The sequence below is a fragment of the Notamacropus eugenii genome, chromosome 1 (genome assembly GCF_028372415.1).
Source record: "Notamacropus eugenii isolate mMacEug1 chromosome 1, mMacEug1.pri_v2, whole genome shotgun sequence".
Classification (NCBI taxonomy): Eukaryota; Metazoa; Chordata; class Mammalia; order Diprotodontia; family Macropodidae; genus Notamacropus; species Notamacropus eugenii.
In genome coordinates this window covers 737,109,175-737,127,472 of record NC_092872.1, presented here as the reverse complement: position 1 = coordinate 737,127,472, position 18,298 = coordinate 737,109,175, and the positions used below count along the sequence as shown (strand labels likewise).

The 18,298-nt window shown below is 48.6% G+C and overlaps 1 protein-coding gene across 1 annotated transcript; it reads right to left on the bottom strand.

The window, feature by feature from the left end:
- Nucleotides 1-604: 604 nt before the first annotated feature.
- On the bottom strand, nt 605-18,212 carry LOC140517170 (shootin-1-like). The gene is made up of 15 exons (XM_072628554.1): nt 18,113-18,212; nt 14,035-14,135; nt 13,487-13,535; nt 12,645-12,739; nt 10,377-10,518; nt 9,929-10,026; nt 8,152-8,233; nt 7,847-7,941; nt 7,425-7,571; nt 6,814-6,907; nt 5,587-5,707; nt 5,337-5,383; nt 4,944-5,059; nt 2,613-2,663; nt 605-1,558 (listed from the first exon to the last, which is right to left on the bottom strand). Exons 1-15 carry the CDS (start codon nt 18,159-18,161, stop codon nt 1,088-1,090), a joined length of 1,758 nt encoding a protein of 585 aa, XP_072484655.1. The 5' UTR covers nt 18,162-18,212; the 3' UTR covers nt 605-1,087.
- Nucleotides 18,213-18,298: the final 86 nt, after the last annotated feature.

Genomic DNA, 18,298 nt, shown 5'->3' with positions numbered 1-18,298 from the left:
AAATGATGAGGGGTACAAAAAGGGCTGGGATAGACAGAGAAGGGATGCAACAGAGGAGGGGGCAACTGGAAAGAAGATAGAAAGTTAGAACTGAGAAGGAGATGGGAGCCTGAATTATGGAGCCTAGAATCTTCAAACAGGAGGAGATTTGGGACCAAGCTTCTTTCCCTTTTGTCTTTATATCCCTAGCATTTCGCACAGTACCAAGCATAATTGATTGACTTCAGGGGTCTCTAAGCTGGTAACTGGACCACCCCTTGTTATATATATTAGGACAGGGCTTCCTTTTATGCATAGAGTGGATGAGAAGGCTTCTTCTTCTAACACCCATATTCTGTAATCCCAGAGTTCTGTCATAGCAGCAGTCAGCACTTACCAATGAGGATTGACACCGACGATAACACAGCACCTTAGAGTTTGCAATATCTTAATCATTGTTTCCATTTCAAGAGAGTTTTATGGTTTGTAAGCTTTTTTCCTCACAATTGATAGGTCAGTATCGTTGTTCTTGGCAGAGCTCACCCTTATGTAGAGGAGGGCATGGGATTGGGACCGAAATCTGGGTCTTTGTTTTTTGGGAAGGAGAAAATGAGTCACTCTAGCATTTCAGTTTTTCAGCACCAACTTTAATGACAGGGCCTGGGTAGAACTCAGGATGAGGAAGGGAGGTTGGTGGTGGGTTTTATCATTGGTTTCCCTCTGGATTCTCTCTCCCAGGCCTTGGAGACAACCATCCCCTTCCCCATTGCTCCTGAATCCAAAGACTTAACTCTGTCTGATGCCTTATCTTTTCTGGGAAGTGAGTTATCTAGGTTGGGGTGTCTTTGGGGTAGGGGGAACTTTGACTTCGAGGCTTCCTGGGGGAGGGGCAGCTGTAGCCTGAATATAGTGCCCTTAACCCTGTGGTCTATCCTGCTACAGACCAGCGCTGGTAGTTTGGAGGTACATGTCCTTTCCTCACTACTCTTAACCACCTCCTTCCTCCCCTAGGAAGTTGTCAGAAACTCCCTGGTCTTTGCTCCTCCTGCCATATCCTCCCGGGAGACTCTGATTAGGTGTGGAGGTCAGGGGAGGAAATATGGTTTTCTTATAGATGTTCTGGCTGGTCCCAAAGGACAGATGCCTTTGACAGAGCAGGGGTCTTCAAACTGACCTGGGCTTGGGGAATAGAGGCCTGATCTTCCTTGCCTGGCTCTACTGGGCATTCCTTTGTCTTCCTGCTGAAGCAATGGTCAGTTACAGGACGGCTTTTTAACTCAGGCAAAAGGGTCATTTGACCTCCTCCAGGAAGGTCTCTTGAATTAGCCCTAGCCTTGTCTCCCTGAACAATTCTGCTCCCAGACCTCCAGTCTTCACCTTGGCCCTGGCTCTTGGTGCCTTGAGTCTCAGCCCTGTGAACACCTTTGTCAATTGCCCCTGTGTCGTCCTGGAACCTCGCTGAAGTGGAGTCGACCAGATGGCGCCTTCTCTGCAGGATGGTCACTAACTGGCTCTCTGGGCCCTTCCGGCTGCTCCTTTTTCTCCTGCTGCCCCTGTGCAGGGGCCGGCATTTTGAAGCCTGGGGATGGAGAGGCCCTTAAGAGATGCCTGCCTCACCTCCATGCATGAGGGAAGGGGAGGGGAGCAAGGGTAGGCAGCAGAACCAGGAGGTGTAGGCAGCAACAGGTCATCTCCTAGATCCTTAATCATTCTATAAGTGAGTCCTTCAAAGAATTAGGGAACCTCAGAAGGGTAAGGGGCATCAGAGGGCATCTGGCCCAACCCGGCTACACCCCACAGGGATCCACACTGGCATGTCCCCAATACTGGTCATACAGCCTCAGCTTGAAGACCTCTAATGATGGTGAACTCACTACCTCCTGTGGTGGATAGCTCTAATCTTTACAATTTTCTTTTTTTGTATAAAGCTAAAATCTGCCTCTCTGCACTCTCCATTAATTGCTCTAGTTATGTCCACAAAGGCCAAGGAAAATAATAAAATCCTTCTTTTACATCCTCGAAGATAGCTATTACATTCCCCTATTCCTCTCAAGTATTCTTCAGGCTAAACATTCCCATTTCCCTCAGTGTGTCTTCTCATGTTATGGTCATCTGTTCCCTTATCATCCTGGTTACTGTCCTCTGGTCCAGCTTGTGAAGGTTCTGCCCCAAAGTTTATGTCCAGAACCAGACCCAACACTCCTGAGACTCCCAGGTTCATGGGGTAGTCAACTGAATTAGAATGGGGTTGGTATCAGAGGCAAGGGAGGTTGGGGGAGACAGCCTCCATAGCCCAGTCTGAACTACCCAACAGGGCTGGCCCTACCTAGAGACCACATGATTGGGAAGGAATTCCTTCAAACAGCTCTCCCACTGTCCCATCACTGTATCTGAAATCCCACCATTAGCACTTTACTCTTCTATGCCCTTTGGGTTCTGCAGGCCCTTCCCAAGGTTTGGTTTGCTGTTTAGTCCCTTACAATGTGGTTCAGGTGAATTTCGCAGCCCTTTTGCTCCTTGACAAGAGAACCCTGGTTAGTACTGGATGTTCATTCACTACCTCAGTTTCACAGTGCCTTGTGCCAAGTCCCTTCCTCACTTCCCTCCTCGCCCTCTATTTTGATGCCTCTCACCAGCATGGTCTGCAGCTCAGTTATTGCAGTGCTCCTACGCTTGCTTCGATCCTGGGAGTAAAAAGAGGAGGACACAGACTATGAGGAATCTGCATAGCACACATCCCTCCATGGCAAACTCTATTAGACAACTCCATTTTGTGGACCTCTAAATTTTCCCACAACTACCCTATCTCTATGGGTGAGATGCCATCCTCACAGTTCCTCAGGAGTTCACCTCTACCTCATCTCTTTCCCTTGCCTTCACTTCCAAGGGGTCCTAATGATTTCTCATGCCCAACATCTCTGGAAATTCCTTCCTTGGTTCAGGCCCCCATGAATTCCTGCCTAGACCATTTCCTTCCTCCTGGTCTCCATTCTTTCCCTTCCCCAATCTGCCCTCATAGTTGGCCAAATTATCTTCTTGAGGCACTCAAGAATGCCCCCATGCCCAACAATTTTGGCTCTAGGATGAAACACAATTTCTCAGCCTGGCATTCAGAACCCTCCACCATCTCATTTCCATCTGCCTTTTCAGCACCTCCTCAACCCTACCAATCATGAAAAAGTCATGTCAATTAACCACCCCAACCAAGGCTCCACTCACCGTGCCTGTGACTTCTAAGCCCCAAGCCCCCTTCCATGACTGCCCCTTCCTTACACATGCTGTCTTTCCTTACTAAAATGGAGGCTCTTTGAGGGCAAGGCCTGCCTTCTTGTATCTGTATTCCCAATGCCTAGCACAATATTCGGGGTACAGTAAGTGTTTTATCATCCATCAATTCATTCATTTTTCCCTTTATATGAGGTGTTTCAAACCCCTCTCCCTCAGCTGCACCCTCCCTTGGGACTAAAGAAACCAACAGGCAGAAGCATCCCTATGCAGTCTCTGTGTCTTTGCCTAGTAGTCCTGCGCCTCTTTGCCTTGAAAGGGCAGATAGAGCTCCTTATCTTGTCCCTGCCTTTGGAATTGCTCAGAGCTGGGTGATCTTAGCCCACACCACTCCCCCATCTTTCCTCCCAAACTAGCGGCTTCCTGAGCTTGACAGGTTATCTCCCATCACCTTACATTTGCACACACTGGCCTCCCTGCCTGGAGTGCTCTCCCTCCTCATCCCCTCTCAGAGTCCTCATCTTCCTACAAGGCTGAGCAAAGGGGTCCCTCCTCCCTGAAGCCTTTTTGGACTCCCCCACTGGGTGGTGTTCCTTCTGTGTTCCCTCTCAATGTACTTGTTTGTTCTTCAATAGAATTCAGGCTTCTTTAGGGGACGGACTGTCTTGGCTTGGTTTTCTATCCCCAGAACCTTGCACAGTGCCAGGCACATAGAGTACTTAGTAGATGCTTGCTCAGTTTGTTAGTGAATTGAATAAACATTAAAAAAACCCAACCCACAAAGCACCTGCTAAGAAGAATAAGAAACTTTTCCTGCTCTCCTAGCACTTCCATTCTAATGTTAGAATTACATAATAGCCTCAGTGGGTCCAGTTCAAATATCATCTCCTCCAGGATGCTTTCCTGACCATTTCAGCTCACACTGGTCTCTTCCTTATAGGACTGTAATTTGAAGGCAACTTAGATAATAATAATAGTGAGCATTTATATAGCATCTACTATGTGCCAAGCACTATACTAAGACCTGTATAATAGCTAACATTTATATAGCACCTACTGTGCCCCAGACACTGTGCTAACAACTTTATAATAACTGCCATTTATATAGCAACTACTGTGTGCTAAAACCTTCATGATAGCTAACATTTATATAGCACTTACTGTATGCCAGGCACTATGCTAAGACCTGTATAGTAGCTAACTTTATATAGCACCTACTATGTGCCAGGCATTGTGCTAAGAACTGTATAATAGTTAAACATAGCACCTACTATGTGCCAGGCACTGTGGACTAAGAACTTTTCAAATATGATCTCATTTGAGCCTCACAACAATTCTGTGAGGTTGGTGCTGGTTAGTGTCCCCATTTTGCCAATGAGGAAACTGAGGCAAACAGAAGTTAAGTGCCTTGCCTGAGGTCACACAGCCAGTAGGTGTCCAAGTTTGGATTTGAACTTAGATCTTTCTGACGCCAGGCCTGAGCTCTGTCCTCTGCACTGGCCAGCTAGCTGCCCCTTGGGTGGCATAAGATCTGACCTCTTCATTTTACTAAAGAGTAAACTGAGGCCCAGAGAGGCTGTGACTCCCACAGTGCCTGAACTGAGCAAGCTCAATTCCATGTCTCCATTGTATGGAGCTACTGCCTCCTGTTCCATGAAGTCCCCCCTGCTAAAGCTGGACCCAGCTCCTTTGGGTGGCAAGGGAGGCAGGGAGGAGGTGGGTTTCTCAGGAATTGGTACCTGACTGGGGTCCTTTTCTCTGGCAGCCGGTCTCAGCACAACTCCTTGACGAATCCTCTCCATCATTTCCTGCACTGCCTTTGCCTTCTTGTCTTCCAGGGAGGGGGCTGCCAGGGCTGGGGGCAGTGGATATTGGGGAGGGGGTCATAGACCTCTCCTCCTAGTCTACCTGGGCTTTCTTTCCCCTTCCTGTCTTCCCCTGACATCCTCCTTGTCCCTCACTGTTTTTTTTTAAATTTTAGTATTTTTTTTTCCATTTATATATAAAGACCATTTTTAACATTCATTTTTAAAAGTGTCTCCCACTATGGAGCTCCGGTTTTCCTCTCCCACCCAGCCCCCCACCACCCAAACTGGCCTCCCCAAGTTCATTTTCCCATCCCCATCACTGACCTGGTTGTGGATTCAGGCCTCGCCTCAGCCGGATGAATTGAAGAGGGCTAGAGATGGTGAGGAGGAGGGATCTCAGGAGACACATCTCCTCCTAGCTTCTGCCCACTTGTGGCATTCCCTTTCCTGTCTCCCAACCCCAACCTCCCCCAAAGGCTTCCTTTCCTCCCTTCAGTCTCAGGACCTGACTCTCCTCACCTTCCAGGTCATTTCAGGGAAGCAGGGAGTGCTGAATAAGGGGGGTGGTACTTACTCTGTGGCAGGAGCAGAGGGTGGAGGCAGTGGGGGTGGTGGGGGTGGGGGCGCAGGAGGTAGAACCTCTGGTTCCTGGCTTGGGGTTTCAGCCCTCTTCAGCCTCTCTTCTAGGGCACAGACTGTAGATGGAGGTGGGGAAAGGCAGGAGGATGAATGCTGTGTCTAGGGACTTCACTTGTAATTGCAACCACTCCCAATTAAATGTTGCAGATCACCAGCACAGTTCTGCGCACATATCCCTGGATTTGGGGTGTAAGTTTAAATCCTGACTCTGCCTCTGTGTGACCATGAACATGTCATCTGATCTTTTCAAGCATCAGTTTCCTTTTCTGTAAAATGAGTAAGTTAAATAACAACTCTTCCATTCCTAAATCTATGATCCCATGACTGATGACCTCTTTAACTTAAAGCCACAAGTTTCTTTGATTTTTGAGGTAATAAACAGGATAAATTAATCCACTGGTAGTAAGTAAATAATTTTTTGAGGTCTTTAGTACACTCCTTTCAGACTTAGACAAATCTAACAGAAATGGGAAATGGAAACAAGAAAAAAGTTAAAAATTTGAATGTAACATAAAAAAATAGATATAATTTAGTATTGGGGAAGACTTTAGGGATAATTTAGTCCAAGGCACTCATTTTATAGATGAGGAGACTGGCCCAGAGAGGGATTTTTCCCAAGTTTCATGATAATAATAGCCTATATTTATATAATGCCTACTATATGCCAGGGGCTGCATTGAGGGTTTTATAAATTTCATCTTGTTTGATCCTCATGACAACCCTGGGTGGTAGATTTTATTATTATCCTCATTTTTAACAGATGAGGAAACTGAGACCAACAGAGGTTAGGTGACTTGCCCAGGGTCACGCAGCTAGTAAAGTGTATGAGGCCAGATTTGTCCTGCACTCTGTCCATGGTGCGACCTTACTGCCTCATTGTAAATGCAGTTCTATCTCCACTGGGTTCCAGCTTTCCTTTTAGGTCCTGGGAGCCTAGCCTCGGAGAGGGAGGTCTTCACAGCTCCAGGAAACCTTTCTTCTTCAATTTACCATCACCATTAGCAATACTACTTTCCCCCTTCTGCCTTTTTGTATCCCTATCTCTCCTGTCAGACCAGGGGCTCCCAATAAGCCAGGGCGATGGATGTTTGTATGTGTAATCAGCAGTGAGAACAGGGGATTTCAGGAGGGAAGTCACAATGATTGTACAAGGACAACATACCCAAAGCGTCCAGCTGGGAATTCTTGTCTTTTACCTCCTTCAATTGTGTCTTGAGGCATCCCACTTCATCCTGGGATGCTTCCCAGGATGCTTCCTGGTAGTTAGCAGGGCAAAAATAAGTAAGTTTTTCTTTGCTAGACTTACTTTGTTCTCTGTTCTGTGCTTCCCTAGATTGCAGAGAGTCAGGGAAAGGGATGATATGGCCTCTGCCCTTGGAGAGGTCACAGCCTCATTGAGATCAGAATCAAGTGTGTTTATAGTACAGCAGCAAAGAGAGGGAGAGGATTGGACTTGAATTGCAGGCTCATAGAATGAGAGCTGGAAGGGACCTCCTCCAGTCTCCTCAATTTTATAGATGAGGAAACTGAGGCCCACAGATGTTAAATGACTCAGCCATGAATCTATGGGCTATCTGGGGTTACTGGCCATGGGCTCTGTCTCTACTTGGTCAGATCTCCTGTATCTCTGGACTTCCCTCCTGTCCCCCTTACCTTCATGCTCAGGCCACCCTGTATCTGTCAGATCTGGCCGCAGCACTGCCAGGACCCTGGGCATCCTGAAGCCCGTCCCAACCTCAACCCTGTCTCACCACAGCCCCACCGCCCCCTCACCAGCTCCCGGTGCTGGCACTTTGCCTCCTCCAGGGCTCTACTCAGAGCAGCCACCTCCTGCAGGGCTGTGGACAGCTGGGTGCCCGGAGCATGGTTCTGCAGGAGGATGGCGCTCTGTCGGTGGGCCTCCTTCTTCTCCACCAGCATCTGGAATGGGGTGGAATAGGGAAGGAGAGGGGGCTGTGATGGTACCTGGAGGGTTGTCCAGCCCAGTCCCCTTCCAGTTCTCCAAGCCCAGCTCGGCTTCTGCATTTGTGTGCACTCATCATCTTCCCCAGAGACCATAAGCCCTTCAAGGCAGGTGCCATTTTGTCCTAGTAGGACTCTTTGGCACAAAATGGATGCTTTGTGAATCCTTGCTGGCTGAGGCTGGCAGACACAAAGTCATGCGCAACATCCGCAGGGAAGGACCAAGATGGTACCTGGTGGGCGAAGATCTCAGCTTGTTGGCGCAGGTCTTGTTCCAAGTGAAGCTGCTGTAGGGCCTCTCCACATTCCTGCAGTACCAGGTGGGACACTAGGAGGGATGGGGAGGGGAGAGGCGTGAGGGGGGGCAGCACAGGGAAGGCATCATCTGGCAGGGTTTGGGGAAAGGAGGGGAGGCTGGAAATGAGGAACGTTGGACCTCACATTGTGATCCCCACAACTGACCCACTCCAAGGCTAGCGGGGAGAAGCTGACTCCGGATAGACGGTGCATGCCTCCCCCATCCCCACTTCTCACTTACCCCGCTTCAGTTTTGCCAGGGCTCTTTGGGAGTGCCCCACAGATGTCTGCAAGGAGCTCCGCTCCAGCCTCTCCTTCTGAATCTGTGGGGACAAAGTTGGGGACAGCAACCCCTGAGATCTGGGCAGACAGAAACACAGGCCCATCTATGCACTTCCAGCTGGCCAGCCAGGGCCGACATGCAAAAGAACAAGAACAGAAAGACACACACAGAAGGATGAAGAAGACCCAAACACACTAGTATGGAGGGAGCCAAAGGCCCAGATGAGTGTGGACAGCCATAGACAGAGATCCACACAGATTCAGAGGTGGACCGTCACAAGGATGCAGAGCAATGGACACAGGCAGACACAGGTGTGAAGAGAGAGGAGGATACAGAATAGGGAGGAAAACAAACTGATGTGGACAGAAGTGCCAAGAGACATGTATAGACCAAAGGGACCCAGGGACAGAGAAGCAGGAAGTGATGTGGTCTAGGGGTGTTAAGAACCCTGAAATTCAAGGGTATAGAGTGGGTTTGTCTTGAAAGAATTCAACCACTCAAGCTTTCTTTCAGTCAGAGTAGTGACGTTTTATTATAACACCTGTTGGGTGGATGAGATTCTAAGAATCTGCTCCATTTAATGGGGTAAGATTGGTACTTTTATACAGAAAAAGACTGAGAAACATCGAATGGGATCCAGAAGCAGTGCGTAGCCTGGGGTGTCCAGGTGTAGACAAAGAAAGGCTGGGCTGGATCCGAGGGCCGCAATGAAAAGATAGTTAGAAGGAGTGTTGGGGTTGTAGGTAGAGATGTGGGGGAAAGTTCAGGACATGAGTCTTTCCTTTTTTTAGGGTTCAGGTCTCATGACCCCATCAGAAGGATACAGACAGAAAGAAAAGAGAGTCAGAGCTGCAAAGGGCTGTGGATACACAGACACATATACTGATAGATAGGGACAGATAGGAAGGGGCTGTGTGGGGCCGGGTGGTAAGGCTGATGGCAGGGTGGGCTGACACTACAGGTGCCTCTGTTTTTCCCAGAGGATGCCCACTTGAGCCTGGTGTTCCTGGGCCCTCTAGTTCTCCTTAGCTCATGGGACCTTCGACTTAGAGCTGGGAGGGACCCCAGAGGTCATCTGGTCAAGGATATAGAAACTGAGGGGTATCCAGGGTTACACAGTATGTGTGCTTTGTGGCTTTGTACTGGGGACCCTATTTCTGTAAATCTCTTTTTTTTGCCTTCCCCAGTGTTCTTCTAGAATATTCTTTCTGCCCTGCCCCCCTCAGTGTGGATTCCAAGCAAGCAGAGAGGATCACTCCTCGAGTGTTTTGCCTCATTCCCATTCCTCCATATTTAGCCACATCCTATTCTGTTGGGTCTTGTGAGAAGGGGGATGACAAGTTGTAAGGGAGCTGAGAGGTAAGCTAGTTTAATAGTTTCCTTCTCCTCCTTCTCTCTCTCTCTCTCTCTCTCTCTCTCTCTCTCTCTCTCTCTCTCTCTCTGTCTTTCTCTGTCTCTCTGTCTCTCCCCTACCCCAAAAGGTGGTCAAAGGTAGATTTACATAACCCCCCTTTCCCACTGCTATTCTGCTGCTTCCAGTTTGCGTAAAGCCCCCATTCTGGGAGGAGGCCACAGGGAAAAGGAAAGAGGAAGGGGGATGGAGATAGAGGGAAAAGGGGATACAGAGACACAGAAGAGGGAAAGGAGGGGCCAAGGCTGAGAGAGGGAAGGAAGGAAAGGGAGCAGGGAACCAGAGAGAAGGAAAGGGGGCTAGGCAGGCCCCCAGCATTCCTACCTGCTTTTCCTGTTCCTTCAGCTGCCCCCTGAGCTCTTGAACCTGGAGGGCTAGTTCCTTCTTCTCTTGGAGGAGTTTGGCCACCTGAGCCCCAAGATCTTGAAAGGAACAGAGGCAGCTCAGCTCGGGGGAAGCCCTCAGACTTGGAGGGGAGTTGGCAATCTTGGTAGCCATTCCTCGACCTGGGGGCTAGGCAGTACTCACTGCCTGAGGCTGAACAGCTTTCTAGTACCTGCTTGGGCTCCCCTGAGGTGCCTGAGTCCTGTCTGAGGCTCCTCGAACCCCAGGGGGAGAAGAGGGAGTCCAGGTCAGGCTAACTTCTCTAAGCTCACCTCCTTTTTACGAGTGAGGAAACCACAACTGTGGGGGCCGGGCAGGGCTAGGGCTTTCTGCTCTCGGGTTTAGCCCCCGCTTTCCACTCTGAGCATGATGTGTTTTCTTTTCTCACCTCTGATGTGTTGGTGCTCTGGACTCATGCTGGGCGCTAAGGGGGGACCCTGCTCCTGGGGCAGGATGTGCAGAGGCTCGGGGCCAAGGCAGGGGAGGAGGGCAACGCTCAGGCACTTCAGCTCATTGTTCTCCTGGCTCACCTGGAGTGGAGGATAGTACAAAGGTGTAGCGAGAGGCGCTTGCTCATTGTTTGGGAAGAGGCACCCCCTACCCCTAGGGAGCGCCTTGGTCTGGTGGGGTAGGCAGCCCCTGTCTGCCCTCAGGGAGTCCCTGGTCCCAGGGAAGAGAGCCTTCTCCTTCAAGGAGCCCCTCGGGCCTTTTGGGTTCCAGCAAGGTCAGAGGTCTCTGCTGGTTTCTATTCTGAGAAAGTCCCAGGGCTGAGAGGCCTTAGTCAGCGAACCTTGACTACCTTAGCTTGGACAAGACTTTCACTTTTCCCACCTGCCTCAGTTTCCCCATCTGTCAAATAGATATTTAAGTCCAAATCCTATTTCACCCAGGCAATGGACAGGTCAAGGGGTGTGGTTGAGATAAGGAAATTTGTGTGTTAGTCCTTTGTTTCTGAAGAAGACCATGGCATCAGAGAAATAATGACATGACTTGTGCTTGACTTTGTTTTGAGTGAGGGAGGGCTGTGCAGGTTACTAGCCTCACTTCTCCTCCAGAGTCATCTGAATCTAGTGCCCAGATATTCATCAGGATGACTGGAGATGACCCAGGATGAGGCAATTGGGGTTAAGTGACTTGCCCAGGGTCACGCAGCTAGTGAGTGTCAAGTGTCTGAGGTGAGATTTGAACTCAGGTCCTCTTGACTGCTGCACTGGTGCTCTATCCACTGCACCACCTAGCTGCCCAGGTAAGGAAATAGAGCTTTCCTTATTCATGCTGTCTCCCCCCTACCCAGACCAGATGGGGGTGGGTCTGTCAAGCACAGAATACCATTCTCCCTAATTCAGAGCTTTCTAGTTTTTTAGGCAATTTTAGCTATTTTTTCCTCACTGGATTCTCACAAAATAGCGTGAGGTAGATAGTGTGAGTGTTGTTACCCTATTTTAGAGATAAGAAAACAGAATCTGAGAAAGGTAAGGTGACTTCTCCAAAGTCATACAGCCAGTAGGCAGCCTGGCAAGATTTGAACCCTGGTCTTCCGACAAGGTGGTGATGTTAGATTAAAAATACAAATGAGGTCTCATAGAGAGAGAGGTTGTTCTTCGGAGACTCTGGCCTTCCCTCAGACCCTTACTAGCTGTGTGACCCTGGGCAGCTCATTTAGTTTCCCTCTGCCTCAGTTTATTCATCTGCACAGTGGAGATAAGAGTAGCTCCCACTTCCCAAGGTTGTTGTGAAGATCAAATGAGACCATCAGCCAGTAAGCACTTATTAAGCCCCACTGTGTGCCAGGAATTGTGCTAAGCACTGGGGATACAAAGAGAGGCCAAGATAGTCCATTGCCCTCTAAAGCCTCATGCTCTGCTAAGGAGCCAACATGCAGGCAACTAGGTGTGTGCAAGGAAATATACATATATACACGCACACATATACTATACATATTATATATTATATATACATACATACATGTGTGAATTCATATGTGCGCATATACATTTAGTCTCTCTTCTCTTGGTCTAGTCTATCATCTTTCTTTCTCTTTCAATCTCTTTTTTTAGTCTATCATCTCCTTCCCTTCCTCCCTCTCTCCTTGTGTTTGTGTTCTCTCTATTTGTCTCTGTCTCTGTGTTTCATAAATGGAAGCAAAGTCTGTATGTCTGTCATCTGAGCACCAGCCTAGTAGGTGAGGCAAGATCACTTCCAGAGGGCTGGCTACAAATTGATTTTTTTTAACCACGCAAACTCATGAAACCCTCTGTAAAGGAATAGAGGGGCTCAGATCTGTGGTGATGGAGGGAGGGGCTGCACAGGTCACATGCCATGGTGTTTTTGGCAGGTAGGATCTCACCTGATTATCACAACAACCCTGGGAGGCAGGGGTTATCTCTGATTGCCTCCATTTTACAGATAAAGAGCCTGAGGCTGAGAGTTGGCTTGCCCAGGGTCATGCAGGCAAGAAGAGTCTGAGGTGGGATTTGAACCCAGGTTTTCCAACACTCTCACCATCACTGGTGAGATCACCAAGACTTGAAGTAAATAATGGTTGGAAGAAGGAAGATGGTGGGACTTTGAATGTACCTTTTCTGAGACAAGTGACCACATGTGTCAGGGAGCCTGGGGAGGTGGAGAAAGGGGCAGCAGGAGGACCCTTACTCACCTGAGCAGCGTAGACCTCTGCCTGCTCCCTGCAGGACCTCTCCACTTGGCATTCGGCCTCCAGGACAGACAGCTCAGCCAGCAGGGCCTGGGAGGCTGGGGAAAGAGCAGTGAAAGAGTGCTCCAGCCTCTTGCTGAGCTAGACAAGGTCCTCCAGGGTCCAGTCTCTCTGGGTTCCCCTCTGAGGGGTAGAATTCCATAACTTGGCCCACTGACCACTCAGTCTCCTTCTCCCTAGCTTAGGTTGGTGATCGTGATTTGGACTCTGCTCTCAGTCACCTTGGGCTTCCCCCAGTTTGGGCTCTGATCATGGCCTGGTGTGTAACTCCTCTACCCTTCCAGCATCCATCCTTGCCTTTGGCCCTGGCCTCTAACAGAGGTGTGGTTTTGTGCCCAGGTTCTACATCCTAAGCTTCTGTACAGACTTGAAGATAGATTAAGGTAGAGGGGACAGCTGGTCATGGTGTCCCTGACAAGGGGCCAGGTTTTGTCACTTTTCTGGTGGCGAGGGATCTCTGAGAGGATGGATCTCTCCAAAATACCATCATCTCTTTTGATAGGCCTTGGAGTTGGGCCCCTCACAGTGGGGACGGGCCACTTAGAGCCATCTACACTCCCAGAACTACCTTCTCTGCCAATGGCACATATTTGTGAAATGCTTGGTGGACCATAAGGGCAAGGAGGATCACAGCAGGCCTCATTAGCTCTGGTGACTTAGCTCATCTAGTGGACAGTCCTGACCACTTTCTCTCTTGCATGCTAGTGGTCTTTGTCTGACTTCCTGGTTCTCTCTAGGGAGGGCAGAGGATAGGGAGAGGGGGAGATAGTTAGGGATGGACTCACCTTCTTCTAATTCCATCAACTGCTTCTGGCCCTGCTCCCAGGCTCCTTGCTGAAACAGCACAAAGGGAGGTATTGGCACAGCCCACCCTAGGCTCCTGGGCCTCTTTGGTCAGCCTCCTAGAGAGGGCCATAGTCCCTGCCTTCAGGAGGTTCATGGTCCCTTCAGATGACCCCCATCTGGCATGATCTACAATCCCCACAACATCTTGGTGGCCCTTTTTTTGTATGTGAGAATTGCCTCTGGGTTGTGTGACCTTGGACAAGTCAATCTCTCCAGATCTCAGTTTCCCCAACCATGAAATGAAGGGGTTGGATTAGATCACCTTTAAGTTCTCTTCCATCTGGAAGTCTATGATCTTTTAGCCACTATGGTCATTTCCCTTAAAAGTCATGCTCTCCATTCTAAAGGTATAGACACAGCTTTCAGGTATTTAGGTATTAAGGAATATTGAGGCCTGTCTCCACAGGATAAGCCTGGGTTCTGGGCCAGTTGATTTGGGGAGGAATGAGGTGGGATTGCAGTGTTGGTTTAGTGGGGGTCTCTGTACCTCTTCCAGCTCTTTTTCCTCATCTTCAGATGTGCTGGCTTCTTCGGAGAGGGAAGATGCATAACTGCTTTTTCTGATGTCGTCAACATCTTCAAGGATAGCTGGAAGATCCAGGTCCATGGGCCCCTAACTCAGGACCTCCCTGATGGCAACCCTCATTCTGGGGAAGTCCCTGGGGACTCTCTTCCCTATCTGTACCCTGCTAGACCTGCCCTACTGGACATAAGTAATTGCCTCTTTCAGGCTTTCAGAGAAACTCTGCCTTGATCTCGGGAACTCTCTGCCCTCACCCACTGGCATCCATTGGGTGCCTTCTCTGCCACAGAAATGAACTCAAAGATTTTCCTTCAGGAAAGACTTCCTTGAAAAGTTTCTTCTTGCTCTAGTCATTCATGACTATATAAGCACTGAGGTGTAGAGTGGATGAAGTGGGTGCATGGAGGTCAGTCTCAGCTCTGGTCTTACTAAATGTGTGCCCTAGAGTGGGGCAACTCTACCCCTCTAAACTGTAGCTTCTTCATCTGTGAAATGGGCATAAAAATGTGGTCCTTACCTACAGGCCACCTTGAAAGGGCTATGTAAATGTGAATCACTATTATACTACAATTTGGGTACAGGACTGGGTGGGATAGAGTCTGAGGTGGAGACACAGACCCTACCATCAAGTGGCTCCTAATCTGATGGAGAAGGTTGCCTTTGCCCTCAAGTAGGCCTTGGTTTGATGGAGGAGACACAGGCCCTGCCTTCAATCAGTCAGTCAAAATTTTGTGAGGTTCCTACTATGTTCCAGGCACTGTGCTAAGCACTGGTGCTGCAAAAAGAGAAAACCCTCAAGGAGCTCATAACCTTATGAGGAGACAAACAAATATGTATGAACAAGCTATATACAAGATAAATAAGAAATAATTCATAAAGAGAAGGCCCTAGAATCAAGGGGGGTTGGAAAAAGCTTCCTGAAAAGATGGAATTTTAGTTGAGACTTAAAGGAAGCCAAGGAGGTTAGAAGGAGATGAGTGAGAGCATTCCAGGCATGGAAGAAAGTCAGAGAAAATGCCTGGAGCCGAGAGACAGAGGCTGGTGTCACTGGATCAAAGAGTACTTGTTGGGGAGTAATGAGAAAACTGGAAAGGTGGGAGGGGGCTAGGATGTGAAGGATTTTGAATGTTAAAAAGTGGATTTTCTATTTGTTCCTGAAGGCAATAGGGAGCCGCTAGCATTTATTGGGCAGGGGGTGACATAATCAGACCTGAATTTTAGGAAAATCACTTTAGTGGCTGAATGGAAGATGAACTGGAGGTAGATGGAGACTGGAGGAAGGCAGAACCCCCAGCAGCTATTGTAACCATCAAGGTGATGAGGAGCCGAGGGCCTACACCAGAGTGGAGACAGCGTCAAATGAGAGAAGAGGGTTTATTCAAGGGATGCTAAAGGTGAAATTGCCAGGCCTTGGAATAAGTTGGATATGGCAGATAAGAGAGAGAGAGAAGTTTAGAATGAGCCCTTGGCTTTGAGCCTCAGAAACAGGAAGGATGGTGGTGCTCCTGACAGCAGTGGAGAAGTTAGGAGGGTCAGGGGAGGACTTAGGAGGAGTGAGTAAGAGTTAGATTTTGGACACATTGAGTCTACAAGACATCCAGTTCAAGATGTCTGAAAGATAGCTGAAAATGTGAGATTAGAGGTCCACAGAGAAGTTAAGGCAGGAGAGGGAGATTTGACAATTGTCAGCATAGAGAGGATAATTAAATCCATGGGAGCTGATGAGATCACCAAGTGAAGTTGACTAGAGAAAGAAGAAAAGAGGGCCCAAGCCAGAACCTTGTTGGGACATCTATGGTTAGAGGGCATGGTCTGGATGAAGAGGGAGCAAAGGAGGCAGAGAAGGAATGGTAGGATAAAGACCTGGAGAGAGGAGTGTCCTAAAAACCCAGAGGGTGATCAGTGGAGTCAGAGAGGTCAAGGAGACTGAGGATTGAGAAAAGGCCATTGGATCTGGTGACTAAGATCATTAGTAACTTTGGAGAGAGTAGTTTTGGTGGCATGATGAAGGTATAAGCCGGATTGTAAGAAAGTGGAGACCCTTACTGAATATGGTTCTTTCAAGAAGTTTAACTATGAAGTGCAGAAGAGATAAAGCATGATATTGGAGGGTCTATCTGTGTTCTTCTTTTGTTTTCAAAGAAGACCATGACATCAGAGAAATGATAACATGACTTGCACTTGACTTTGTTTTGAGTGAGGGCTGTGCAGGTCACCAGCCTCACTTTCCCCTTCTGAGCCATCTGGATCCAGTGACCAGATATTCATCAGGATGACTGGAGATGACCCAGGATGCAATGGGAAGGAAGGATCAAATGAGGGCTTTTCAGGATTGGAGAGGCATGGACATGTTTATAGGAAATGGGCACTGAGTAAGTACATAGGGAGAGATTGAAAATAAGTAATAGAGTGGGGATGACAAAGGGGGCAATCTGTTGGCTGAGATGGCATAGGATGGGATCATTAGAACAGGTGGGTCTTGATAAGGAATAAGGCAGTCTCTTCACATGAGATAAAGGTGAAGGAGGAGATAGTGGCAGAGAGCATATGAGTGATAGGTGATAAAGTCAAGGAGTCTCTAGTTTGGTGATGGAGACCCAAGTCCTATCTGATGCAGATGTTGAGGGGAAAGACATGGAAACAAAGACAGAATAAGCAGCAACCGAACAAATCTATGGACCCCAGAGCTGGGGTAAATTGGTAGGAAGCCTCCCCAATCGAGTATCCCCTCCCTGAGGGCAGGATCCCACTCTCTCCTCTTTTTTCTCCTGTGTACCAAACCCAACTTGATTTCAGGGGGAACATAGTAGATCCACAGTAAATACCCATTGGTTTAAAGAGACTTTAATCAGAGAAATCTTAAGTGAGGTGTTTTAGGACAGAAAGAAGGGTTTTTTTTTTTAGGGGGAGGCTTAGAGTGAGAGGGGGAGGGACAGACTCAGGCTTGCCTCTGATGGAGAGAAATTCTTCCCACCTGCCTCCACACAAGACTACTTCCCTTGACCAAGGTTCTTTCAACAGGCCCCTACCCCAAAGGCTCTTCCTCCTCCTTAGTAAGTTTTCTACCATCCTAGCTAGGAATATACTTTGTGGTCCTTCTATCCCTCCCTCCCCAGTCACAACCATACTGTAGATTGCAGATTAACTCAAGGCCCAGTGGGAACACTTCTCCCAGGGCTGGGGTCAGAGGGCTGTAATTGTCATGGTCCCTGTGTGAAAGGGAAGTCAGCATTGGGGGTAACTCACAGAAGATGCTGCCAACAGGCTAAGACCCTGGGGAAAGGGGGTTGGGAAGGAAAGAGGAAGTGTTCTGCCATGACCGCTTGGATTAGATGCAGTAATTTGTTTAAGCCAATGGGTATTTCCTGAGGATGGATTCAGTAAAGCCAGAGATAGAGGGGTGGACAGCCAGAGGCCAGGGTAGGCACAAAGGATGTTTTCTTTTTGGTTTGGGCAAAGGAGTTTATTGGTGTAGGGAGCTCCCTTGTCAGGAAACTCCCTCTACCAATGTAGATCAGTGACTGCTCTGTAAGTTGGTCAGAGGCTTGCCTCGAGCCCCCAGCAAGGGACTGAATAATTTACCCAACCAGTATGTGGCAGATACAGGACCTGAGTCCCTTGACTTTCTGACTCCAAGGCTAGCTCTCTGACCACTGATCCTCTCTGGCCTCTCAGGAACGAGTGCAAGTCATAGGACCAAGTGAGACAGTGTGTCAGAGATTGTGTGAGTTTGATCCCCAATATTTCAGGGTATTGGTCTACCATGTGTCATCTCAGTCGAAGTACTTGTGTGTCTGTCTCTGGTGTGCTGGTGTTGTCTCTTTCTGTGTTTATATCATTGTGTCTTTTTCTGCTGTGTGTTTTTTGCCCATCTGTGCTTCTGTGTGTGTGTGTGTGTGTTTCTGTCTTTGTATCTATTTCTTTATGATGAAAGCTGAAAAGCTGAAATTCTTCCCTGTACCCCTTCTGCCTCCTGTAAGGGCTCTTCATCTACCCTCCTTGTGCCTGCTGACTTGGTGGGAAAGGGGGGACAGTCTCTTACCTGCCAGGGCTTCAAGACTCTTCTCCTGCTCCTCACCACAGCCTTCCATGCTTTGGAACTCTGCAGCCTAGAGAAAACAGAAGTGTTTTCTGGGTGGATACTTTCCCTGACTCTGTCCCCGCCCTCTTCCCTGCTTGCCAACTCATGGTGGGGCTGCTAGCGAGGGAATCTGTTTGGCATTCCTCC